Source organism: Bactrocera oleae, chromosome 2 (assembly GCF_042242935.1).
Source record: "Bactrocera oleae isolate idBacOlea1 chromosome 2, idBacOlea1, whole genome shotgun sequence".
Taxonomy (NCBI): domain Eukaryota; kingdom Metazoa; phylum Arthropoda; class Insecta; order Diptera; family Tephritidae; genus Bactrocera; species Bactrocera oleae.
The window spans coordinates 54,142,552-54,167,263 of record NC_091536.1 but is presented as its reverse complement, the minus strand read 5'-3'; the positions used below and the strand labels follow the sequence as shown (position 1 = coordinate 54,167,263).

General features: G+C 35.3%; 1 protein-coding gene across 1 annotated transcript in view; it reads left to right on the top strand.

Moving 5' to 3' along the window:
* The window catches only part of LOC106620518 (serine-rich adhesin for platelets), a 128,024-nt gene that overhangs the window by 2,146 nt on the left and 101,166 nt on the right, over window positions 1-24,712 (top strand). The window contains exon 2 of the mRNA XM_036357916.2: window positions 3,570-7,204. Coding sequence (XP_036213809.2) covers window positions 5,184-7,204 — 2,021 coding nt within the window. The 5' untranslated portion in view covers window positions 3,570-5,183. The remainder of the gene's footprint in view (window positions 1-3,569; window positions 7,205-24,712) is intronic.

Genomic DNA, 24,712 nt, shown 5'->3' with positions numbered 1-24,712 from the left:
TTCAGTTTTACTATTGTAGTGAATGGTTCAAATGACAAGGGAAATTACAAGTTTAATTTTTTCTTTAAATTTAAAAACTTAAGAATTAAAATAAATTGTAATAGTTTATAGGAAACTTAACTAAGGGGTTACCAAAACATTTTTTGACGCGGGTCCTTTTTTCACCTAGAAGGTGCTCATATGTCGAAAACGCCAATATCGGGCAACTATAGCTGCTCTACAAACTAACCGATCAAACTCAAGTCCTTGGAAAACTTTTTAATTTGGCAAGGTATCGTTTCAAAATTTTTCATGGATTTTTGTTAAAGGCATCGCTACAGTCTCCGAACATATTGTTCAGATCGAACCAATACTCATATAGCATATAGTTGTCATTCAAATTGATCGATCAAAATCAAGATAAAGGTCTTTTTATACCCTTTTATGCTATAAAAAATGCACCTGTGAAGGGTATTATAACCTTGATGCAGTCGAAGTAAACGTTTTTTCTTGCCTTATATTTCTTGAGTTTTTAAAAGTAATACTTTTTTGCAATTACAGTAATTTGATTAATTTCCGATAATTCGGCAGCGAAAAGTTTAAGAGAACGGAATAATTGAATTTGCATATAAATTATCAAAATTATTTATTAATACTCATATAATTTCGTAATTGCGATTGACTTCAAAAATTTGAGTTGTGTTATAGTAAAGTTTTTTTTTCAAATGCATTTTTTAATATAAAGAGAAATCATTAAACAAAACTAATAGTCAAATACATATATTTTTAGACTATGGTTTCTGACTACGTTCTAAAGGTTTTTGTTAAAAAATGTTTTAGTTTTTATGGAATAATCTTGCTTCTAGCTATCTTTTGTATACAAATTTACTGTTTTCAACTAATGAAGTTAACTGTAATTAAATTAATTAATGTTTAAAAATGCAAATGCAATATTTTACAAAACATTTTAATTCACAGGAGATAATCTGATTGCATGACAAATTATTCTTAAATATAATAAGTGTTTACATAAATAATTTGAGAGAAATTTTGCTTATTAAATGAAAAATGAATACTCTCAGCCGGTAATATATCTTGTTTTAAAAATGTATACTATAGTAGTGGAAAAAGAACTTAAAGAATCAATTTAGTAAAATTTTTTTATTTGAAAAGTAATTGAAATTATTCAGTAACTTAAATCGTTAAAAATATTTTTACATATTTTATTAAAATTTTAAGCTTACAAAGGGTGTTATTGAAGCACATTGGTAATTTATTTGAGTTAAACTCTACAAGAAAATAAGCGCTTGATGTGGTTATGTATTTTTCACAATTTATATGAGTTTTACCTGAAAAACCTGCAATAAGATTTTAAGCAGAGCTCTATTAGGAAAATCTACTCATATGACTCACTTAAAATGAATACAGTTCCATAATACTAAGTAATCATAGTTTTATTTATGTAAAAATTTATCTTTTAATTGCTAATCAAAAGCTGAGTAATGCTGTATATTTGTACAAGTGCAAGTTTTGCATACCGTGTAAAATATTATTGCATGTAAACTACCTTCACATTACAGTAGTGAAGTGAATTTTAGTATTTGCTAGTCAAGAGAAAATATAGCTATGTATTTATAAATAAAACAAAAACAAAAAGTTACTAACGTGGTGTTATTTAGTGTACAGTAGTTATCATACAAACTCGGGTTTAAGTTTTATTGTCTCTGAATGACTGTCAAGTGTTCTTATGCTATAAGAAACTCTTAGTTTAAGTTGACATTTCTTAATCGACGGTAAACTGTCACAACAGTTAACAGTACGCGTAAATTTTATGATGGGTTCTTAGGGAAGTTAAATAAAAACTAATTCTTTCCGTTCTTTTATTAAAAAAAATATTTTAAACCCACATATTTGATTAAAAAAATATTTTTGGTATAGTTAATTCTTTATAATTTATTTTATATAAATATTAACATTCAACAAAGCTTCCAAAAAAAAATTTATTATAAAATTTATAATTTTTTTAAGTTTAATTTTTTAGTGAATAACAATAAAGTAAAATATAATAAAAATATTGTTAATAAATTATATGTATTAGATCCGTGCATTTGTTTTGAAAAATAAAAAACAAGTTAAGCTTAGTAAATTTTTTTTGAAATGGCATTATAACTTATTTTTATCTTCTAAAAACCGTTACAAAAAAAGGATTTTCTAAAATTTTATTTTATTGTCTTCCAAGTTTCCACTTTAATTTTGAAATAAACACATAGTAATTAAAGAAAATAAATATTTTTAGATCCAAAGCAGCATCACTAATTATTATTATTAATTTGAAACTTTAATGTATTTTTAACATTTGAAACTATTATAAAATTTTATATATTCAAAATAGTAAATAAAGTAAAATACAATTTAAATTAATTTTAAATTACGGGTTTACATCTATTTTAAAGTAAATAATGTTTGGGAAATAATAATAACTACACATATTGGAAATATAAAATATTCAACTTGAATTAATTTGTCCATGGGGTTGCCCATATAAGTAATTGAATTATTAATAATAATAATAATAACCCAACGATTACCCTCCTCCCGCCCAACCGACGCGAGGGGCGCAATCCGCATACGTGCGGAATTAGCCGAGTCAGAAAAGGCAAGAGAGTTTTTTAAGTGTTGAGATCTAAAACTGCTCAGCTACAGAAACAAAAATTTCAACAGCTAAGATCTAAAGTTACAATATAATAAATTTTTACATTTTCATTTATTAAGAGAAAACAATAAAGTCTTTTTAATTTTGAAAAGAGAGTCAGATAAGTCAAATATGCTGGAATGAGAATTAAAATCATGACATATACGGCGGAATGGCTCGTTTAGTTCAAAATTTGATCTACAGGATTTTAGCAGTAAAGGTCTAAACTGCCTCGAAAGGCGAACCGGGATATTAAATTTAATTTCAGACAGGAGAAAAGAACTGCAAACAGTTCCATTCAAAAGTTTCACTAAGAATGTTATGCCAAGCATTTCCCTACGACTAGAAAGTGTAGGTAGATTAATAAGTTTTAAACGACTAGTGTATGGAGGTAGACTTACCCTAGCATCCCATCGGAAACGCGCTAAGGCGAAAAGTAAAAATTGGATTTGGTAGCTAGGGTTCCATACCACAGAGCCATATTCCAATATAGGTCTAACCAAAGTTGTATAAAGTGTTTTAGTAATATACGGATCTCTAAATTCTTTAGACCAACGTTTAACAAAACTGAAGACAGCTTTTGCTTTCAAGACCATGGTATCAATATGAAGACTGAAATTAAGCTTAGGGTCCATATTAACTCCCAAATCAACATAGTTTAAAACTTGCTCTAGAATTGAGTAGTAATCTACATTTACATACTCGAACCCGAACTCGTCTCTGACTTGTAAAAAAAAAATTAATATTGTGGATATTTTATTTTTTGCCACTTATAAATTATAAAATTTTTTTTTACAATTTAAAAATTAAAAATTAATTTCCCCATAAATTATGTTAACATGTGTAAATATCTTTAAAAAAGCCAGTGCTAACTACCGATTCATCTCTCTCTATTTAGTGTTACTAAACTGAAGCGCCAAATGAGTGCATAGCAAGTAAAAACGGCGTTTGGTAAAAAAAAAAACACTTGCAATATAAACTGCAGCTAAATAGCTACAAGTAGTGAGTGGTGAAAAGGAAAGGTGAACAAAAACTCACCAATTTGAACAAAACCAAAATAATTCAAGCAATCATAAAAATATACAAAACAGAGAAAAGATCGAAAACCTTTCACTGACACCCAAATAGCAAAAATACACATACACATACATACATACATATGTACTTGTTTAAAAATATGTAGATAAAATTCAAAGCGACAAAATAAAAATATAAACAATCAAAATAAAACAAACACATACATATATGTACGTATTTGCATAAACAACAAACAGCGACGTGATCCAGGCGACGTTAGCAGAAATCCTACCAACACACATACACACGCACCCACGTAAAGTACGCTTTTATTGCAACACAGCGCTTCTGATCTATTTGCTGTTGATTATTTTCCAAATTCAACATTTTCGGCTGAATACCGCCTTTCTCGAGGTGCTACGACTGCGCATGTGTGCTAATGTGCCTGCCTACCCCACTAAGCAAGGCCGTATTGCATGTATGATGACGCGAGTGCGAAGCGTGATTTATTGAACGAAAGTAAAACGCAAGGCGCAAGTGAGATAATTAAAACGTGAACCCAATTTATTAATAATAACAACAATACAACTTCCTTCCTAAGTCTACTAATAATCGCGTGGTCGTGGTAAATCTGTGAGTTTCGCATGCGCCTACGAATTGGCAACCTAAATCGATATTTGAATGTCCGAGCGTGTGTGCAAAATGTAGGAAACTTTTCTTTTTAACGCGAGCGTGAAAACGAGTACCCAGACAAAGCGTGCTGGACTAAGTGAATCGGGATTGCGACGCAGTTAGTTGTTGTCACTCTCAATAGACCAGCCACATATACATATATATAAACGAGAGTATAGCGTATGCAGAGTTAATAAACCGCGTTTAGTGACCGGCGGAATACCCAACTAACCTAGATTAAAATTTAGACACAAACATAGCCGGAGCCACAGCCTCTGACATTATGGCCATGCGCATCGCGTAGAAATAGGCTGATTAATATAAATCAAATCTGAAACGAGTCTGCGCAGTAAACAAGAATTTTCTATTCAGCTTTGTGGAGGAAAAAGTATATGATAGCGCCTACAAATGTACAAGGCGCGAGGCGAATGCAGCCATAGTAAATTTGAAAATCAACTGAACAAAAGGTGGTGAATTGACGAGGCAGAGGACAGTGAGCGTTGTGGAGTTGAAAGTGCGGTGGCAAACAAGTTTGGTTCCACTAAAAGTGCAGCTACGACAACGGACTGCAAATAAAAAGTGACCTACAAATACAGGTTTTCATTTGGTTATTGTGACGGCCGACAGCAACGGTCTGAACTAAAGCCGCAGCCAGAACAACAGCAGCCAACGTAAATAACAAACCATCTATACAGTCGCCACATACACTTGCATACATTGAATAACCATAAAACATAGCTACTAATTCAGAGTGGACAAGTGAGGCGACGGCGCAGACAATAGACGGCCAGTGAATCGCGTGTAAACCTAGGTAAAACCAGCTATGGCAACCACAACCTCACCAACAACAATAATGTCTACAACGGTGCCGGCAATGCCGTTGAAAAAAGCTGGACCACCGGTCCCACCGAGGCCATCGCATGCAAGCGCGCACGCAGTGGGTTTATTGAAAGCACAACGCAATGGAGAATCAGTTATGAATGCTGCGACAGCAGCAGCACAGAATCGTGTTGCGACAACAACAACAGGCACATCAATGGCATCATCAACAGCGACCAGTTCGGCTACGACTTTGCCTTTGAGTGGTCGCATGAGTGTTGGCAATGGGAGCACAGTTGCGGCGACGCAATACAATTTACAACATCCGATTATACGTAAGAAACCAAAGTTGAGCTCAGTTGGAGCCGGAGCTGGTGGTCGTACGGTTATTTATAAGTCACCCTCGATGAATGTACAAAAACGTTCGGAAGAACTATCGCCCACAGCAACCAACAATACCATTAACAACCGATTCGGTCCAAAGCCGCCTTTAAAACTACGCAAAGCACCCGATATACCGACAATGAAACCGAAAGCCACAGTCCCGGTGCAAAATAAAGCTACAGCTCCAGTGCAAAAAGATGGTAATGCCACCAAAGTGGATGTTAATAGTGTGATCGGTAAAATTCCAGCCCCACTGCCAGCTGCCACAGTAAATGCAACAGATACAAATAATGCCAGTGGTGATGTCGTTATCGTCCAAACGTCGGCCAGCGCCGTCAATCTCAGTCGCCATCACTCCATGGGTAGTGGCTCACCAAAATCGCAATCGCAAATGAGCGGCCTTAAGGATACACGTCTCAGCTTAGGTCGTGCTGACTTTGAGCGCATTGGCAAGATACAGCTCGACCAGTTGCCGACATCGATGCAACCCCTACCGCGTCCGCGTAAAATTGTTAAGTTGCCTGTCGCTACGCTTGACTTGGATGATACTTCTATCAATAATGGTTCACAACCGAATTCGTCCGGTGTGAGTATTTTTCGTCGTTCGAAAACTACACTTGATAACTTTACATTACGTGCCAATATCACCACAATCAATACGGGTGCCAATACTTTTCTGGGCGGTAAGACGGCTGAGCTCAAGAACAATCTGAAGAACGCGGCTGAACGTTTGTTTTCGGAAATAATAGTTAACCAACAGCGTCACGGCACCGAATTGCCAGTAATAACAAAACATGAGCCTGCTCTGCAACATCAGGCAACACCTCATGCCACTACCGCTGGTGGTACTTCGGTTACTGTGCTTACAACCGGTGAGCTGGTCAATAATTGCACACGTATAAATATCAATACGAATGAAAGCACTCAGGGTATGAAAGGAAAAATGGAAAATATCCTAAAGTCACCGGAGAAGAAGGCAGCTTTCCATGAGATACTTATATCCGAATTGACGGCAATGCGTGACAGAAGCAGCTCCATGGAGAATTTGACTAGCGTTGAAACGCCTAAAATTACTAAAAGGGAACAAACGCCACTAAGCAGTCCAGTATCGGAGCCCATCAAGTTAACAACAATAAACGCAAATGAAGCGACAACGTCAATAATAACAACAACAAAAGGATTATTAAGCAGCACCACTTCAAATAACAGCAACATCGATATCTCTAACAACAAAATACGTCAGCGCTGCAATTCCATTGAAGATGCGGATCCTGACACCGAAGATGTCGATGCTGATAACATAGAAGACACCGAAGATGGTGAGGAAGATGATATGCAAAAGAATAATCGTAACAAAAAATTGAACGGTGTTGGCACACCGAGAAAACGTTGCCCTTCAGGATGTTCATCAGATTCGTCACCATATGGCACTGAACGTTCGGCGCGTATACGCACTTCCGATTGGATTGAGGTAGGCGATAATGGCAAAGAGGTCACCATGACCAGCTGTCACATAAGTTTGGAGGATTCGGGCTTGGAGGATGAAGAGCGTTTGGATGAAATGTCATCGCTCGGCGTTGGTGATTCTTGGGATAGTGTAAAGGAGGCAGAAAATGTTAAACGGTGCCGCACTCTGAAGAGGTGAGTTATTATACATTTATTATTGAGACAAATTATCAAAGAAATTTGGGATTATACATTGTTTTAATATACCATAGGCTGTGGTTCATAAAACGCTTTGAGCGATTAGGAGGATAAGTGTTTTCTTTATCTCTAAATTCAGATTTGTTGTGTACGTCGGTGTCTTTTTAACTAAAATATAAAAATTTACAGCTGAAAAAGCTTTATAAGACTTAAATATTGAAGTGAGAACCTCCACAACCCCGCATTTCTAAGACGCCAAGAGGGCGGGAGATAAAATGTCTTATCTTTCTAGACATCAGGCGTCTAGAAGGCTTAATAGGAATTAAGTCTATTACGTAAATATCTGAAGTTTTATAGGAAAAATTATGGATATGGAGGATCACTTATATTTTGTAAAACCATGATGATTATGATATAGTGATTTTATTAAAAATTAAGTACTCCGTAAGACCTCGAAGATTGGTGGATGATTTTTACGGATAACCGCGCGCCATCTTAGATCGATTTGAATGATTTGTTCAGTGTAATGATTAAAAATAAGCGTCCTGAGTATTGCCACCAGTAGCAAAATGAAAAGGAAAAAAAGAAAGAATATACAAAAGAAGATATCAAACTGAATATAGAGGTTGAATTATCTATTTGAGTAGGGTTGCCACCTGTTTAATTGGTGTTAATTTATCATAAACATAATATAATAATATTTCTAAAAGGCTATACAATTTTAATGTCTTATAGTTGCAATTATTTTTAAGAAGGGCTGTCACCTGTTTAAAATATTTAATTTAATAATACATATTGCGTTCATGATGCAATATAACAATATATCTAGGTATAAAGGAAGGATTAAGAAGTCTTATAAATTACTACTAATTTTAAGGGTTACAATCTATTTAGGTATCCAACTTAATAGGTTTATAAAATTTTCTGTTGAAGATATCATATAGAAGAAGAAAAAATTATTAATGATAAAAACCAAAACCGTTTAAGAACCATTATACTATGGTGCACATAATTTACATGACTAAGAAATTTTGAATAATTTTTTGCAGAAGCAAAACTAATTGAGGATTTCAATTTGAGTAAAAATATTGATGTTAACACTGGATCATGACTTTTATGTGAAAATAAATGTGTGAGGACTCTTTCGTTTAATCTTAGATTTCAATAATAGTACATAAACAATAAAAAACTTAATTAAACATTTTTCGATAAATACAGGAAATCTCGATGTTCAGCTTTTCTCGTCCCTGTATCGTAGTCGTTGTGTCTGTCTGCAATCTCTGCTATCTATTTACATGATCCGCTCGACTTAGAAAAATAATGACACAGTCGAAACATAACATTAGATACCATTGGATTGGTGAAGATTCTCTAGGCCTGCTAATGGATACTCACTTTCCAGACAGTTCCGAGAACCAAAAAAGGGAGCATACACTGGAGAGTGAAGTGGTAGCAGAGTCCCCTCCGGTAAACCTAGCGTCTGATAGTAATGTTTATTGGGTGATAGGCAGCTTCAAGCCTTATAAATCGCCCGGACCAGACGGGATATTCCCGGCTCAGTTAGAGCAGTCCCTGAGTTACATAATAAACTGGTTAACAACCATGCGTAATATTATAAATAACCAATATTCCCTCGGTATGGAGGAAAGTCAAGGTGATATATATACCAAAGGTGGGCAAGGGCTCACGCACTAATCCAAAGGATTTAAGACCAATAAGTCTTTCCGCATTTCTCTTAAAAACACTGGAGAGACTAACAGAAATACACATAAGGGGCAAACTAAACCGACGAAAAATAGTAGTTCGCCCCATGCGTATGCTAAGGGTAAATCCACAGAAACGGCGTTAAGCTCAGTGGTAGCAGAGATTGAAAAGTCTCTGGAGATAAAAGAATACACCCTTATAGCTTTCTTAGACATAGAAGGTGCTTTCAATAACTTCCAGTCGTAGGCCATACTGAGCGCGATTAAAAATCTGGATATCTCTTAGCCTCTGCGGAAATTAATTGAACAGATGCTCTTGGGCTGGTCAATTATTTCAACGTTGGGAGATTCAACGATACGCAGATCTGTCCAAAGGGGTACACCCCAAGAAGGCGTGTTATCCCCACTTCTCTGGATGCTGACAATGAATAAAATGCTTGTGGATCTAGAAAAGAAAGGGGTACATGTTGTGGCCTACGCTGATGATGTGACAGTTTCGGTTAGAGGCAAGTTCCCGGATACCCTCGCTAGCCTTATGCAGACAATATTAAACGATATTAATCCATGGGCCGTATCATGCGGACTGAATTTAAATGCTAGCAAGACAGAACTAGTATTGTTCACTAAGAAACACAGTACTCTAGAAATCACCCCGCCATTATTAAATGGCACCAGGCTAACGATAGGAGATAAAGCTACATGGGACTAATTTAGGACAGGAAGCTTTCTTGGAAGCTAGGGTAAAGAAAGCAGCTACAGCGCTTTACACATGTAAAAGAATGGTGGGGCCCAGATGGGGACTGACGCCTCGGGTAGCTCACTGGCTCTACACAGCAATTGTAAGGCCGATTATGACTAACGGTATATTGGTATGGTGACCTACCTACATGATACGCTTGTCCGTCTCCAATATCAAACGTTTTTTATCCTGTTTCCTGTCAATGTTTTTTGTTTGTGTTTTTTGCTTTAATTTTTAATGCGAACAAGTATGTGATATCGTTACATAATACCTAACCGTTTAAATAAGTCAGCAACAACGAAGTGGACAACTGCATACTGATATTTGATTAGTTAAGGATATTTGTTTACTTCTTGTAGCATGATCGATCGGTGGCGAGCGACTACGGATGTTTACCGCAAGGCATATACATACCATATACACATACATATACAATATAATATCCACAAATACATTTCCATAGCTACATTGTGCTTGCATTTCGTATGCCAATTCTTTGCTCGGCACTTACCATTACTCAGAGATTCGCTACTGCCAGCATTTAATTAAGGTTGATAAACTGTAGCTGCAATGAAGTCAACTTATTTATTATTTAGTTATTTTGAAATTGTGTACACAGCGGGCTATATGCACATAGATATGAACCAAATCACACCCATACAAACAAATATTATTCTGGAACCAGAAGGTTTTAGGGTGGGTCAAAAAACCAAATTTTTTCGCTTCGTACTCTGGAAAATTGAATGGTAGACATCTCTAAGAAAGGCTTTCCAAGTATGAGCCCTGAATTGTAACGGGCAGGGCTTCCGGCTAACGGTTTTCTATTTTTTTCTTATTATAGATTATTATTTGCCTTAAAAAAGGTTAATGAAAAAATCGTAATAGACCTTTTTTGAAAAGCAACTAGTTTCCTATAAAATATATAAAACGAGACATGTTTTCAAGTAGTTGGAAGCGTACCTTAATGTACATATGTATATGCTACCGCCCGCCTGCTGTGGCCCAAAAAATTCGCAGCGATTGCTGTTTTATGCTCTACATATCCATTGCATATATATCTACTGCGATAAGGTACCACAAAATATTGTTTCTCCTGTTATTTATGTATTTATATATGTACATTAGAGCGGGTCGATTGATTTTTTATAAAACATCACGGAAAATGTACTCCGAATCATTCTGAACTTTGCCTAAGAGAATATGGGTCTAAACCCGATTTCAGAATCAGCGATTTTGTAGGTGAAGTTTAATTTTTCGGGATTATAAACATATCTTCGTCAGTTTTTGAGATATGCAAATCAAATTCAATATATAGGAACATTTTGACATTCTATTGATCATTTGTCGGAATCGGCCAGTCCGGCAACTATATCCCATGCCTTCCATACAACCGATTATTCAGTTATTTTATTTTCTGGTTGCCTGGCTCTAATTAAAATTTAATGCTTTTTTTGTATACATATCGTACGATATGTGTTATACATATGGTAGTTGTTCGATTTTGTTTATTTTCACTGTCAATGTTAAGTATAGGATAGAGAGTTCTGCAAAATTAGGAGCTTTTAGCTTTTTAATTAAAGGCAGGCAACCGGAAAATAAAATAGTTGTATGGGAGATATGTGATATAGTTGTCCGATCTGTCCGATTCCGACAAATGACCAATATAATGTCAAAATGTACCTATGTATTAAATTTCATTCGTATATCTCAGAAACTGACGACGAAATATTCATAATCCCGAAAAATTAAACTTCACTTAAGAAACCGCTGTCCCGAAATCGGGTTTAGAGCCGGATTTTCTTAGGCCAAGTTATTCAGAATGATTCGTAGAACATTTCCTGCATACGCGATTTTTCCGTTTTTTGGCTCCCTGTAAATCAACCTGCTACACGGTGTATGTTGTTGGGGTAAGCCAGGAAGACTTTAATGCGGCAACTGGAAGTGAATTTGAAGTCAAAGGTCAGGTAGTTACTTTTGCTGTCATACACAGATATCAATTCAGAAGCAAAAAAATCATTAAATATTGTACAATATTTTATATAACTGCAGATTTGTCTACATACATATAATGGTAGCTGCTTCATTTAAGCGGTTAGGCCAGTCTAGAGCCTACAAAATAATACCTAATTTTGCCAATTTATTCTGGGATTACGGAAAAAGGAATTGGATTTCTCTCTTTCAGGCTTCATGAACATACGTATATTAGAGTTTATAAAAAAAAAGTTATAATAAAATGTTGATACAAAATGGTGGCTACTGGGCAAATCCTTCCAATACCTTTTTACTGTGTTGTTTACTAAATAAAGTTACAGTGGACTTGAAATACATGAAAACATTTTTTTACTATTCTACTTCTTCTTAAAGTTAATAAATAATTAAAAAACTAAAATTTTCATAATTTAATGTACCTTAATGATTGGTAGTTTATTTTGAAAAGTTTTGGAATCCTTTGACCCCGTGGGAATCTCCAGGGGATCTCCGAAAAAAAGTGTCTGGCGGTGAGGAAGTTTTTCAGCTTAAAATTATCTCAAATACAAAAATCCAAAAAAATAATATTATTATTATAGATGAATACCGGATTTCGAAGGACTAGTCAAAACTTTGATTCTTGCTAAAATGGCGGCTTCCCAAGAAAGGGTTGTTTTTTTTTTAAGAAAAAATGTACACGTCAGGTGGCCTAAAAATCGAAATTAATTTATGAAATCTTACTATTTTCATCATTCCCTGACAAATATATCTAAAAAGGTCGTGTGAGTCGATCGGTCGATTACATTTTTACAAAAAAGTTCATATCTCCGAAACTATTTGCCGGATCAACTCAAAAGTTTTGAAAAATATTCTCAAATGTACATACATATGTACATTCGATATAGTATATGTATCTGCAAAAATCGTTTTTTTTTTTAATTCCATAAGGGTATATATTTTTTATTCTAACTCCCTAAAAGAGAGCAAACTGTTCAACCACTGCGGAGTCTAGTGTTGAACGCTTACATCGTCGCTGAATGGTGTTTGAAAATAACCCCACAAGAACAGTGACAGTCATCTGACTGGTCATATGACAGTCACAGCTGAAAAAATTTTGTCAGCGCGAGTTAAGGAACGTATTACTTATCAAATTAACAGCAAAATAAACTCTAACTTTTATAGACCTCGATTTATTCAAAACTCTTTTTATGATGATGCCTATCTAACTTATATCATAAGATTTATATATACATATATATACTACTGCAGCGCTATTAAAAGTTTTTTAAAGAATATCGTTATGTTACTATTTATATGAACACAACTGTGCTTGTACACACTTGCGCTGCTGTAGGTCTGCTTTCAGCCGACATAATGCTGATGAGTAATCAAAGCTTACACCATACAGTGGCAATTCCTCAGAGCTTTCATATTTTTATACCCTGAACAGGGTATATTAAGTTTGCCACGAAGTTTGTAGAACCCAGAAGGAAACGTCGGAGACCCTATAAAATATATACATAAATGATCAGCATGATAAGCTGAGTTGATTTAGCCATGTCCGTCTGTCTGTCTGTCTGTCTGTCTGCCTGTCTGTCTGTCTGTCTGTCTATCTGTCTGTCTGTCTGTCCGTCTGTCTGTAGATATACAAACTAGTCCCTCAGTTTTTATGCTATCAATCTGAAATTTTGCACCTGTCTTTTTCTAACAAAGATGCTGCTCATTTGTCGGAACGGCCGATATCGGACCACTATAGCATATAGCTGCCATACAAACTGAACAATCGGAATCAAGTGTTTGTATGGAAAACTCTTTCATTTGACGAGGTATCTTCACGAAATTTGGCACGGATTAGTATTTGAGGCTTTAATCCAATCCCGGAAGAAATTGTATAGATCGGATGACTGTAGCATATAGCTGCTATACAAACTGAACAATCGGATTCAAGTGCTTGTATGGGTAACTCTTTCATTTGACGAGGTATCTTCACGAAATTTGGCACGGATTATTATTTGAGGCAACAATTTAAGCTCCGAAGAAATTATTCAGATCATATAGCTGCCATACAAACTGAACAATCGGAATCAAGTGCTTGTAAGGGGCCTTTGTATTTGTGAAGGGTATTATAGCTTCGGCGCAACCGAAGTTAACGTTTGTTCTTGTTCTGCAACACAAATACAACTTACAACAACAATTCGCAGTGACTATGCTTTTCTTGATGCCAATTCGCCAACTGTTTGCCTTTTCTGCAGCGGTTCGTTAGTTCAGTGGCTCTGCATCACTTGCAGTGCTCCTCTTCGTGTTCAGCTATTTGTTTTGATATGCGCCGTATTTACTTAATGGATTATGTGAACTTTAAACGCATCAGCGAGTTACAAAAGTAAACTTGTTTGCTCGCGTATGGCTTGGAGGTGCGTCTCGCTCCTGCTGTTCAAGCGTCCAACTGAAGGTGTGAGTTTTGGCAAGGAATGCAAATGAAGAGTGACTTTTGCGATAACGCTGACAACAGCAACAACAATTGAAATATATAAAATCAGAAAAATTATATAAATAAATTTATTAAAGCCATACTGATGCTCGTTCTTTGCCCATGACTCACTTCGTTTCGTAGTTTTCGCTGAATTTGTTCTTGTGCTTTTCATAATGATAAATAAATATGTATTTATATGCATATGTACATATGATATTATTTATCAATTTATTCATATGCCGTGCTTCACTACCGCTGCTAAAAAGATACACACATACATTTGTGTAAACGACTGTACCAATATCTACCAACCATTTTCTTCATACTTTTTTCGTGCTTGTTTGTGTGTGTGTTGCTCTTCTTGTGACCTTTAATTGGCGCGTATCGTAAAGTAACCCTACAAGAAACTGCTGATGGGTTCACCAATACACTCACGTTTACTATGTCAGTACTGACAGTCAAATGAACAGTAAAATGACCGTCAATGTTTACGATTTTTCCAAAAGCAAGTTCTGTAGACGTCGAAAGGAGACAGCATACATAGAAGTTTAGAGAAGTTGTGAAATACTTGTGTAGCTGTTATTTTGTGCGATAAACCCAAAGTGTTGCGTGCTTCTGTACAATAACAATTTTTCTTTTATTAAAAATAAATAAATAACAAAGGATTTTATAATACAATATACGTAAGTTATTATTAAGTTTAAAATAAAATTATATTTTTAGTTAATTTTCATTTTTATTTAGGCATTTTTAAATTCCGAAATATTCATGAACTGGAAAAATGCGTACAGCAGAGCTTTTGAGAGTAGCAAGCATGGAATTAAGTGAAAATTTCTTTTCATAATTTATTATTTAAATATATTTTTGTTACACTCTTTTTTTATATATACGTATATTATAATAAATAATTTTAATATAAAAAGTTATTATAATATACAGGGAACATATCTCGTTGGAAACCTATTGTCTACCCTGTTTGATGCCATCGATTACTCACACTGATCGCTGAGCTCACGTAGCAACCTAAATTCTAGTGCTAATTATTCTCAGCGTAAACAAATCGCGTAGATAATTGAGACACATATACGGAACATGTAAAAATCTCTACTTTGTAGTAATTTTAGTAATTTTTTTTTACAAATCGCATGCACACATACAAACTGCTATAAATATTACAATTCAAAAAAAAAGTAGCCATTAAGAAACCTTGAAGTATTAAATAATTTCCATCAGAAACCATAATAAATATATTGTATATACATGTATGTATTTATACAGAAACATTTATGTATCGGTAAGTACATAAGGAATTCAATATTTATACTCTGAATAGGGTATATGAAGTTTGCCACGAAGCGCGTAACCCCCAGAAGGAAACGTCGGAGACCCTATAAAATATATACATAAATGATCAGCATGATGAGCTGGGTTGATTTAGCCATGTCCGTGTGTCCATCCGTCTTTATATACGTAAACTAGTCCCCCAGTTTTTAAGCTATCGATCTGAAATTTTGCACCTGTCCTTTTCTCACTAAGAAGCTGCTCATTCTTCCGAACGGCCGATATCGCATATAGTTGCCATAGTAACTGAACGATCGGAGTAAAGTGTTTGTATGGAAAAGTTTTTCATTTGATGAGGTATCTTCACAAAATTAGGCATAAATTATTGTTTATGGCAACAATGTAATCACCGAAGAAGTTGTTCAGATCAGATCACAATATCATACAGCTATTTTACGAATTGAACGATCGGAATCAAGTTCCGTCAAGTTCGACCGAAGCTAACGGTTTTTCTTGTTTTTATAAGTTTTTAAAAGTTTCCTATTTGATGTTACAAACTTCATGGAAAATTTGTTAAACCCTGTTCATTTGAATTTTTCGCAAGTAAACCCTGAATTCAAAGCGTATTTTCAAACCCTTAGCGCGACCATAATTCCTCCTGGAACCATCATCTCTGACTAGAGAGTGTGCCCCTTAAAACTCTACAGAGATTGACATCGAAAATTATTACTTTTTTGCCTATTATCACTTAAATATTTATAAACTCCTGATAATTATTCCACTATATTTTCTCACCCAAGTACCTGATACATTCTTCATAAGGTACATACTTATGTATGCACGTTCGATTGTTGGATTTCGAGAAATAAATTAGTTAAGTTAGTTTATTTAAACAATGCGAAACAAATGTGGTTATATTACATTGTGCTCCAAGAACTAACTAATTAATTATAAAATATTTTAAATCTAATAAAAAACTCAATAATAAATAGAGTAGTCTAGTGTTTTTTTGCTAGTTGATTTTTAATCTGAAAAGTCTAGTTGTGATTTGTATTTTTCGGCCCAGTTCTCTTTCAATCTGAGATTGTGACTGTCTGTTAGTCCGTCCGTCCGTCTGTGCAATCTATAATTTGAGTAAAAATTGAGATATCTTTATGAAACTTGGTACACATGTTTCTTGGTACCGTAAGACGGTTGGTATTGCGCAATCGGACCACTGCCATGCCCACAAAACGCCATTAATCAAAAACAAATAAATCACCATAACTAAGCTCCACAATAAGATACAATACTGTTATTTGGTATACAGGATCACATTAAAATTTTTACATTTTTTTTAAAGGGGGCGTGGTCCCGCCCCCTAATAGGTTTAATATGCATATCTTCTAAACCGCTAAAGCGATAACCTCACCCACTCCCCATATAACACAATTTTAAATTCCATCTGATTCTTTCACTTTCCATTATGCAAATCAAGCACCACTGAATGTATCGGGATAAAAATTTACATCAATAGTGCCTTTGAGTTGGGCGAATTTATTACCAAAAATTGTCTAAATCGGACAAAAACTGTTCAACCCCCCATGTATTGAATATGTGGACCCCAGTTCCTACAGCGAACATATGATCGAAAATATCGGTCAATCTGTGAGCTATGTTATAGAAATTCGAGGAGGATACTTTTCTGATAATAATATGCCTGTATGTCAAAAATGGGTTGTATCGGTTCAATAATTCCATTAGCCCCCAGATACCTAATGGAATGATATTCGAACTACTGGCAGCAAATAAGTAAGATACCTTAGAAAAATTTACTGGAAGTATAATATTGGATATACTATAGTTTAATGCCGAAAATGTGTGAAATTATTTCACAAATTACCCAAACTATCATATATTGTACTACTTATATTGATTTTCTTTGTTCTAGCAAACCGTGTGCACCTGAAGGTATTTTCCTGGCTTTAATCGTGGCAAGTTGCAAGATTATGAAATGTTCGGTTACAGCCGAACTTAGTACTTCCTTACTTGTTTAGATATAATTTTTTCCTTGGGCTTTAAAAAATTTATTATATATCTAATAAAAAAAATGTTTACTCATTACTTTATACATATATATGTATGTTTGCATATCCAATATTTTTTTGTTTTAAACAATATTTTGACCCCTGTCACATGATATGATGCTTGAGAAATCAATTCCGGCTGCAAATAAACTATTGTGTATACTTATATAGACATTAAATGTCAAACAATGATACAATTATATAAGTATTACTTTAGTAGTAAACAATAGAAAATGTGGAAGTTGCATGTGTCAAGTGCTGATTTGCGAGCATTTCTTAAAATGCAAAAGCCAACAAATCGGCGAATGCATACTTTGCACTTACTAAGTTATATGCATAACTACTATGTGTGTTCAAAGCAAAAGGTTAATTTTAATTTTTCGCGGGCTGTGTACTTTCGATTATCGATATTTTGTTTTTGTTATAATCGGATAAATATGTTTATCATGTGCTTGCAGTAGGAGCCAATTTCGATTAGTAGTTTGTTTTTGACAACAGAAAAGGTTAGTCACTGATGAGATCAAGTCACAATCGAAGAAACAGCTGATGGCCATACCGAAAAGCGCATTTCAGAAGTGCTTCGAGGATTGGAAAAAGTGTCAGCCAGAGATAAAGGGATGTCCAACTCATCTCTCACTGGAAATGAGAGCGCAATTCTTGAACGTCAAAACCTTCTGAACTTTGACAGTTGCGTAAGTCTGACGTTCAGCAATTAGAACAAGAGAAAACGTAATCTTCGGCTGCGCCGAAGCTATAATACCCTTTACAGGTGCATTTCTTTTAGTAACTACTTTATGTATGACCACATTTGAAAACGTGACTTGCCAACGGTTTGCAACCAACGGAAAGCATATTGCCAGTTCTTTCTAGCCAGGTTCTTTGCTATAAACAATCTTCTATTCGAATTAAAGTTAGTTATTGAGGTAAATAGATCTTTCAGACATTTACATAAATTTTAATTTTTTAAGCTGATTGATTATTCACATTAATTAATGGAAAACAAAACAAATTATAATATTTATAGAAATTAGAAAATATATAACATATAACAATATTTATTATTCTATAATACTTTTTTATATGATACTAGCTTTTGCCCGCGACTTCGTCCGCGTGGAATAGTGACTACCGGCAGATTTTTGGTTCTTCCCACATAGTTTCCGTTCTTGCGGGATTTTCGGAATGGTCGAGTTCCCGCAGAATTTTCAGGATAAAACCTATGTTTTTTTTTCGAGTTCCAAACTATATCTGTACAATTTTTAAAGTAAATTTAATTATTTTAAAGAACTTCTGCATATACTACATTTTTTGTTTTATTATCTTGTGGCAGAAGAACATCTTGATTTTCGCCACAACCCGATCTTGATAACGCGACATATAACTGGCCGTGCGAAAAACAGTCTTGGCGTAAATCGATCCCCACGTGTTTGAATGTTTGCCCCTGTGATTTATTTATTGTGACTGCGAAAGATAATTTAAGCGGAAATTATATTCTTTTAAAATTGAAAGGTAAGTCGTTGGGTATCATTGGGATGCGGGGTATGAGGACTGTTTGACCAACTGCTGGACCAGTCAAAACTATTGCAACGATGACGTTATTGCGCAGAAATTTTAATTGAAGTCGGGTCCCGTTGCATAAATTTGGTGGTTTGAGATTTCTTAGTAAAATTATTGGGGCACCTTAACTTAAGAGAATGTGGGGGAAGGCCGCTTGGGTTCAAGGAATTGAGGAACTCCTGTGGGTAATGAACTACATCTTCTTGATCCATCACGGTATCAATGGATGTGTAGGTTACAATATCTCCTGGGAGTTTACTCAAAATGATTTCTTGCCGCCAATATTGCTCTTTGACACATCCATTGATGGTCCTTGTTTTCTATTTGGCTGATGTCAGGGTATACCTAAGTTACTAATTCCTCGATGTTACCCACTTTTACTCCCAAATCGCAATCAATTTCAATTTTATTATTATAATGAGGTATTTTCCCGTCTCCTACAGAAAGTAATTTTGAAGGGAAAGTTATACTACCTCCCCCCAAATGTGCTCTCATATTTGTCGATAATTTTAAAATATTTACAAATTTCCATAATGGAGAACTTTTAAGGCAAGCCTTCACAATGTCTGCTCTAGTTCCCCTTACTATTACCGGTAAAGTTTGGCGAAAGTCCCCAGCAAACATAACAGTAATCCCACCCATGATTTTATCACAGCTTCTAAGATCTCTAAGAGTTCTGTCTAGAGCTTCTACATGAGCTCTATGTATCATGGTACATTCGTCCCAGATTATTAAACTGACGTCTTGTAAAATTTTCCCCAAAGGGCCATTTTTGCGTATAGAACACACGCTATATTTCTCTAAAGACACAGTTAGGGGCAGTTTAAAAGTGGCATGAGCTGTGCGTCCACCTGCTAATAAGGTTGCAGCAATACCTGACGACGCTACTGCCAAGGCTAGCTTTCCTAGAGACCTTACTTTTGCTAATATAAGATTAGTGATAAACGTCTTGCCGGTCCCACCGGGAGCATCCAAAAAGAAAATTCTTCCTTCATTAAAACGAACACTTTTCATGACACAATTATACGTTGTCACCTGGTCATTAACTAATCTTGGTTCATTTTGTGTGATATACTCATTTAATTCATTTATGTTATATGGTTTTCGCAACGCTACTTCTAACGGGTCCAGAAGCGAATTATTTCTTTTAGCTGCAGGAAGCCCAAAGTCGGTTAGGGATTTATCTAAAATCTCATGAATTTTATCTTCAATTATGATTAGTCCATCATTGTATAGGTATATCATCATTATATGCTAATGTCATATCCTGATTCTCATTACGCATTCTGTTTAATATATCTTCACATAAAGCATCACGAAATTTATTCCATAACCCTAAGGGGTCAGATGGTTGGCAAAATATAAGGATAGTGGTAAATAATTCTCTTAATTTTGTAGCTGGCTCGGATATGATAGCATCGGACATGGTATTTTGCCAATGTTCATCTCCCTCCATTAAACCTAATTCCTTGCAAGCGCCTTGGTACGTTTGGAAAATAACACCATTCACGGTTCTTAGATGTTGAAATGACATTGGACCGCGAACATATTGCAATAACATTCTTAAATAAAAACATTCAGTTTGAGTTGGATGAATGTTATAAACACGGCCTTAAGTTGTGTCTTTTTTTACACCGGGATATCCCTCAACATCTTGCCCTCGTCTTCTTCTAGAAAATGAATTTCTTTGCCAAACGTAATACTGGGGAACTTCGTGATATAAAATTCTCCTTATATAGCGACCATTTAGATAGTTTTCTACTTCATCGTTATTACTTTGTAACGAAAATGTGGCTTGATCAGAACCTTTATGAATATACTTACAGATGTATTTAATAGCTTTAACCGATTGACAAAACTCTACGTTAATGTGTGCATTGAAAATTCGTGATAGCAGTGGATTATAGGAAACCACCCAACGATTATCCACGCTCATTTATGTACCTTTTACACGAATTATAGCTGTGTTTCCACCATTATCTGGAGACCTGCGTCTGTAGGTTAGATAGCCGTCATCCCCCGTTTGTGTTTCCGAAATAAAATGCCTAGGGAACTTTTTAGAACAAACGTTTTCTTTCGTACATGGTTATTGTAGGATTATGAAATCCGCAAGGACCATGTATCATATTTTTTATGACAATATTATAAAGAATCGGATCTTGTTGTATGTCAGGTATTTCAACCGATATTATTGCATCTATAGAATCTGGTTGAACTTTTTTAGCCAGCCACAATAAAATGTGGGCGTGAGGTAAACCTCTTTTTTGCCATTCTACACTGTAAACAAAGGCTTTCGATGGACCAAAAATATTTTTCTTCGTTAATAGGTTTATCATTTTCTTGAGTTTTAAATGAAATACCCTAGAAATTAAATCATGTCTATCATAAGAATGTTGATTGGGCAATAACTCACTTTTTATTTCTGGCCATTCGGGGTTACATGTAAATGTAAGGAAGAGGTCAGGTCTTCCAAATTTCCTGACATATGTCATGGCATCTTGACTTCTTTCATTCATGAATCTGGGGGATCCTGTAAATGACGGCAATATAACGTGCTGGCCAATATTAGAAGCGTTTATATGTCCATCATTTACGACGGCATCTCTTAAATGAATGTACTCTTCTGCTCTCTATTTTTTATACTCTCGCAACCTGTTGCTACAGAGTATAATAGTTTTGTTCACCTAACGGTTGTTTATATCACCTAAAACTAATCGAGTTAGATATAGGGTTATATATATATAAATGATCAGGATGAAGAGACGAGTTGAAATCCGGGTGACTGTCTGTCCGTCCGTCCGTCTGTCCGTCCGTCCGTGCAAGCTCTAACTTGAGTAAAAATTGAGATATCTTTATGAAACTTGGTAGACATGTTTCTTGGTACCGTGAGACGGTTGGTATTGCAGATGGGCGTAATCGGACCTCTGCCACGCCCACAAAACGCCATTAATCAAAAACAAATAACTTGCCATAACTAAGCTCCGTAATAAGATACAAGACTGTTATTTGGTACACAGGATCACATTAGGGAGGGGCATCTGCAGTTAAAACTTTTTTTTTAAAAAGTGGGCGTGGTCCCGCCTCTAATAGGTTTAATATGCATATCTCCTAAACCGCTAATGCTATAATAACAAAATTCACTAGAAGCAAATGTTTTTAGCACTTCTATTGACGGTGTGAAAATAGTTGAAATCGGGTGGCAACTCCGCCCACTCCCCATATAACGGTACTGTTAAAAACTACTAAAAGCGCGATAAATCAAGCACTAAACACGCCAGAGACATTAAATTTTATCTCAGAGATGGTATAAATTGGCTTTATAGGAACCGCGATCAAAATTAGTCAGTGGGGGTGGCACAGCCCACTTTTAGGTGAAAACCCATATCTTGAGATCTGCTCAACCGATTTCAACCAAATTCGGTGCATAACGTTCTTTTCATGTTTCTATGTCATAGTGCGAAAATAGGCGAAATCGGACTACAACCACGCTTACTTCCCATGTAACACCATTTTCAATTCCATCTGATTCTTTCACTTTACACTATGCAAATCAGGTAACAATGATTATATCGGGGTAAAACTTTGCGTGAATAATGCAATTAAGGTATGCCACCTTGCGGCCAAAAACTGTCTAAATCGAACGAAAACTGTTCAAACCCCTAAGTACTAAATATGTGGACCCCAGTGCCTATAGTTGACCTTCTACCGAAAATATCAGTCAATCCACAAAGAAATCTCAAACGAGTATTTGACTTTGCGAGAGTATAAAATGTTCGGTTACATCCGAACTTAGCCCTTCCTTACTTGTTTTTGATTTCTTTTGATGAAGTCTAGTCTCTCAGAGATCATTTTTGCCGCCATATCAACACAATATTGGTTGAATAATCCTTTGAAATAATGTATACTGTTAAAGTCATTTATTCTCACCATGAATCTAAATGTATAAAACTGCATACATGAAACAGTTTTAGATGTAGCCGTAGTATTCTGCTGTGGAATATTAATACAGTATCCGTCGTTTCCAAAGGGAAACAGTAAGGGATATTGAAGCGGGTCATAAGATCTATGAATTTCAGAAACTCGTTGAAGTCGACCATCTCTCGCAGTCAATATAATATCACGGGGACCTTTGTCTTCATCTATCATAAGAACAGCTACTTCATCTACTACCGGCGCATTATACCGACCTCTATGCTCATTAGGAGGTTTTACATCAGCATGAATGATAAGTTTTAAATCATTCGGTGGTCTATTTTTTAGATTGTACTTAAAACTTTGAATATACGTATTATGATCATGAAGATATGTTTGGAGAACGTCGATAAGATCGATTTGCAAGCTTGGGTTTAAATTTGAGCGCAAGGATACCTGATATGCATGGGAAACAAAATATATTTGCAGGAATTCGGGTAGTGCCCCTACAGCTGGAAGTAAGTCACCGATTAAATGATAAACTTGCCCTTGGACTTTAAAAGTGGGCATAAAGTTTCCCTCACGAATTTCTTTGGCACCAAATGAAGTCATCTGAAATAATGTATTATATTGTCTTGAGTGATTTAAGAAATGCTTAGATGATGGATGTGAGCCTGATATCAGTTCCTTTAAAACGGATGTTGGTTCCGGAATTATAGGTATATTTACTTGGCCACCACTACAACACAGTCCATGAGTTTCAGCTGCCCATTTTTTTGCTTGGCATAAGTTGCATATTTTATCCATTCTACCAATATCAATATCATTTAGCTCAGAATAGTCAACGGTACAATCATAAGCAAAAGCAGCATTTAATAAATTATGTTGTCTGCGAGTTCTCTTCCTAGTTGATCGGGCATTTTGCTGTGCTAATCGATGGGACCGTTCAGCGCTCGATTCCCTATCGCGGTTAGCCAATGTTCGGGCATTCTGTGAAGCCAAACGTTGAGAACGATCAGCACTCGATTCCCGTTGCCGGTTCGCCAAAGTTCGGAAATTTTGTGAGGCTAAACGCTGCGAACGTTCAACGCTTGATTCCCTTGCACGGTTTTGTTCAGTAATTGCTCGTTGTGTAGCCAACCTGTGCATATTTTCATCCTCAGTTTCATTGCTGCGCAAAACTTGCAGCCGCTTTGCATTAGCAGTCTGCCGAGAAAGCTGAGTTCTTTTTCTCGGCATTATAGTGATGAAGAAAAAACGTAGAAAATGAAAACTTAACTAAAGCGTATCTCGTAATAAAAAAAAGAAACGTAAGATTAAGAAGATTAATAATTAGGAACCTAATAACTTTTATTTTTAACGATTATGTCAAAAGAACAACCGTAAAATGAAAATAAGGTAAACTGACTTTATGCTTAAACTTAACCCTAATCTAATGAGAATAAATAGGTAGACCACACCTATTTACAGGTTTTATCTAAAGCAAAAAGAAATTAGAAACTAAATATGTTAAACTAAACCCTTATCTAATAAGAATAATTAAGTAGGCGACACCTATTTAGGTACCTACAGGTATTATGTACCACAAAAAAAGAAAATATTAGAAACTAAATACTATTTTTAAAACAAACAATACTATACTTATAGAAAACACATATTATAAATTAATAATCTACATGAAAACAAAAAAGTGTTATTATTGTGTAACTAAATACTATCCTGAAACAAATAAAGTACCTACTATATAGAAAACAACTACAAAATGAAACTGTGTTTAAAAAGTAATATTACGATGATAATTATATCGCA